Source organism: Microtus ochrogaster, chromosome 6, assembly GCF_000317375.1.
Source record: "Microtus ochrogaster isolate Prairie Vole_2 chromosome 6, MicOch1.0, whole genome shotgun sequence".
Taxonomy (NCBI): Eukaryota; Metazoa; Chordata; class Mammalia; order Rodentia; family Cricetidae; genus Microtus; species Microtus ochrogaster.
In genome coordinates this window covers 17,450,462-17,453,541 of record NC_022013.1, presented here as the reverse complement: position 1 = coordinate 17,453,541, position 3,080 = coordinate 17,450,462, and the positions used below count along the sequence as shown (strand labels likewise).

General features: G+C 45.9%; 1 protein-coding gene across 1 annotated transcript; it reads right to left on the bottom strand.

Moving 5' to 3' along the window:
• Window positions 1-1,455: 1,455 nt before the first annotated feature.
• LOC101995224 (glyceraldehyde-3-phosphate dehydrogenase-like) lies at window positions 1,456-2,247 on the bottom strand. The gene has a single exon (XM_026779802.1). The coding sequence runs from the start codon at window positions 2,245-2,247 to the stop codon at window positions 1,456-1,458; it is 792 nt and encodes a 263-aa protein (XP_026635603.1).
• Window positions 2,248-3,080: the final 833 nt, after the last annotated feature.

Here is a 3,080-nt window from a genome sequence, read left to right as displayed (position 1 = left end):
TGGAAGCCACCCTCAACCCTCACAGCTACTAAGAAAGATATCAGGATGTATTTTTTGGTTTGGATTGGTTTTGGTTTTACCTTTAAAAATCCCTTTACTCTAAGTGCATAGCACTATACTTATGTTCCAAATGAATAACACAGTGTAGTTTCAAACAACTGGAATAATGACTTCTATTTGGCTATATGTAAACTGTGTCCGACTGGTCTTCTCTGGTGGAGAACTTAAGAGGCAGGACTTTTTCTCCACCTCTCCCAGTGTCTAATGAGAGCTAACCTGTATTGTATTTCCTCTGTATTCGAGAAAATTGTCCTTGAGCTGCTTTCTTATGTCCATTTCTAAATTCTTTCATGACTGAAATTTGAACCTCACAAGGGCTTCAGTTTCCTGTTACGATTTCAAATGTCCTCGGAAAGCTTTGATTTCTCACTTTTTTTTAAATAAAGGTTTTCACACTGGAACATGTATGTGGGGTAATTTAAATCTGCATTTCCAGACTACTGACATTTATTTTTGACTCATAAATGAACTATCTCTACCTATATGCAGTCTTTTGTATTTTCTGTCATTTAGAAGGTCATGTTGCAAGTGATCTACGCTTGTGATACTCCTGACAGTTTAAGTATTGCATTTCATGCTGAATGTACAGACAAGAATAGAGCTGGAGGAAAATGCATGCAGTACATGCATCCCAAAAGGCTTAGCTGGTGAAGCCTCCTCTAATTGCAAGCCAGTTTAGTGTGCCATTGAAATGAGAATAACATGATGCCCCTGAAAAGGAAGTCAACTTTAATGCCCTGTAATTCTCTCTTCTTTCTGAAGCTGTTAAATCCCTCAGATTCATTTGAATCTGAAAAACCTCATTATGAAGACAAAGCAACTCTTCCAAAGAGGCTCCTAAATTTAGACCTCAACCCTTAAGCTGTTCAATCTTGCTTTTCCAAACTCTTTAGTTTTAATCAAAAGTTATTTTACAACTATCCTCCCTGCATCATCAGCCAAGGAAATAGCCTTAATTTATTAATCCTTTCTACATCTTTTTTTCTGAGGGGTGCAATGAACTTTATTGATGGTATTCAAGAGAGTAGGGCTCCCTAAGCCCCCTCCTGCTATTCTGGGGGTCTGGGATGGAAACTGTGAGGGAGATGCTCAGTGTCAAGGGTTAGTTAGGACAGGGACTGCTCAGCAGCCGAGGGCCTCTCTCTTGCTGTGTCCTTGCTGGGATGGGTGGTCCAGGTGGGCTTCGTACTCCTTGGAGGCCATGTAGGCCATGAGGTCCACCACTCTGTTGCTGTAGCCGAATTCATTGTCATACCAGGAAATGAGCTTTACAAAGTTGTCATTGAGAGCAATGCCAGCCCCAGCATCGAAGGTGGAAGAGTGGGAGTCACTGTTAAAGTCATAGGAGATGATCTTGTCCTCAGTGTAGCCCAGGATGCCCTTTAGTGGGCCCTCCTATGCCTGCTTTACCACCTTCTTGATGTCATCATACTTGACTGCTTTCTCCAGGCGGCTAGTCAGATCCACGATGGACACATTGGGGGTAGGAACGCGGAAGGCCATGCCCGTGAGCTTCCCTTTCAGCTCTGGGATGACTTTGTCCACAGCCTTGGCAGCGCCAGTGGATGCAGGGATGATGTTCTGGGCAGCACCAAGGCCATCTCGCCATAGCTTCCCAGAGGGGCCATCCGCAGTCTTCTGGGTGGCCTTGATAGCATGGACTGTTGTCATGAGTCCTTCCACGATGCCAAAGTTGTCATGGATAACCTTGGCCAAGGGGGCTAAGCAGTTGGTGGTGCAGGAAGCGTTGCTGACAATCTTGAGGGAATTATCATACTTGTCATGGTTCACATCCATCACAAACATGGGGGCATCGGCAGAAGGGGCAGAGATGATGACCCTCTTGGCCCCACCCTTCAAGTGGCCCCCAGCCTTCTCCATGGTGGTGAAGACACCAGTAGACTCCACAACATACTCGGCACCTGCATCCCCCCATTTGATGTTGGCGGGATCTCGCTCCTGGAAGATGGTGATGGCCTTCCCGTTGATGACAAGCTTCCCATTCTCAGCCTTAACTGTGCCTTTGAACTTGCCATGGGTGGAGTCATACTGGAACATGTAGACCATGTAGTTGAGGTCGATGAAAGGGTCATTGATGGCAACAACGTCCACTTTGCCAAAAATGAAGGCAGCCCTGGTAACCAGGCGTCCAATACGGCCATATCCGTTCACTCCGACCTTCACCATTGTGTCTCTGGAACGAGGCTGGCACTGCATGAAAAGAAGCGGCTGTCTCTAGAACAGGGAGGAGCAGAGAGCCTCCTTTCTACATCTTTAAAGACCTTTTTATATTTAATTATTCACATAGGTATTTGGGTAGAACAGTATTTGCACATGAGGCCAGTCCCTGCCAAGTCCAAAAAAGGGCATCAGATCTCACAGACCAGCAGTTGTGAGCCACTCAAACTGAACTCAATGTAAGAGCAGTATAACTGCTCAGTGGTCTCCCCAATTTCTTCATTAAAAAGTTACAAAATATATAACAACAACATCAAAAACAAAAGAAAAACAACAAAAAATTGCTGATAGTAATTGGTTGTTCAGTAAAGTTATTTTTTTTTCAGTTTTTTTTTTTTATTGAGAAAAGGAAAAAAAACAAGTTTCCGCCTCCCAGCCTCCTATTTCCCTCCCTCTCCTCCCACCCTTCTCCCCCTCCTCCCACCCTTCTCCCCCTCCCTCTCCAGTCCAAAGAGCAGTCAGGGTGCCCTGCCCTGTGGTAAGTCTTAGGTCCTCCCCCCTCCGTCCATGTCTTGGAAGGTGAACATCCAAACTGGCTAGGCGCCCACAAAGCCAGAAAATTAAGTAGGATCAAAACCCCTTGCCATTGTCCTTGGCTTCTCATCAGCCCTCATTGTTCGCCATGTTCAGAGAGTCCGGTTTTATCCCGTGCTTTTTCAGTCACAGTCCAGCTGGCCTTGGTGAGCTCCCAGTCGATCAGATCCACTGTCTCAGTGGGTGGGTGCACCCCTCGTGGTCCGGACTTCTTTGCTCAGGTTCTCCCTCCTTCTGCTCTTCATTGG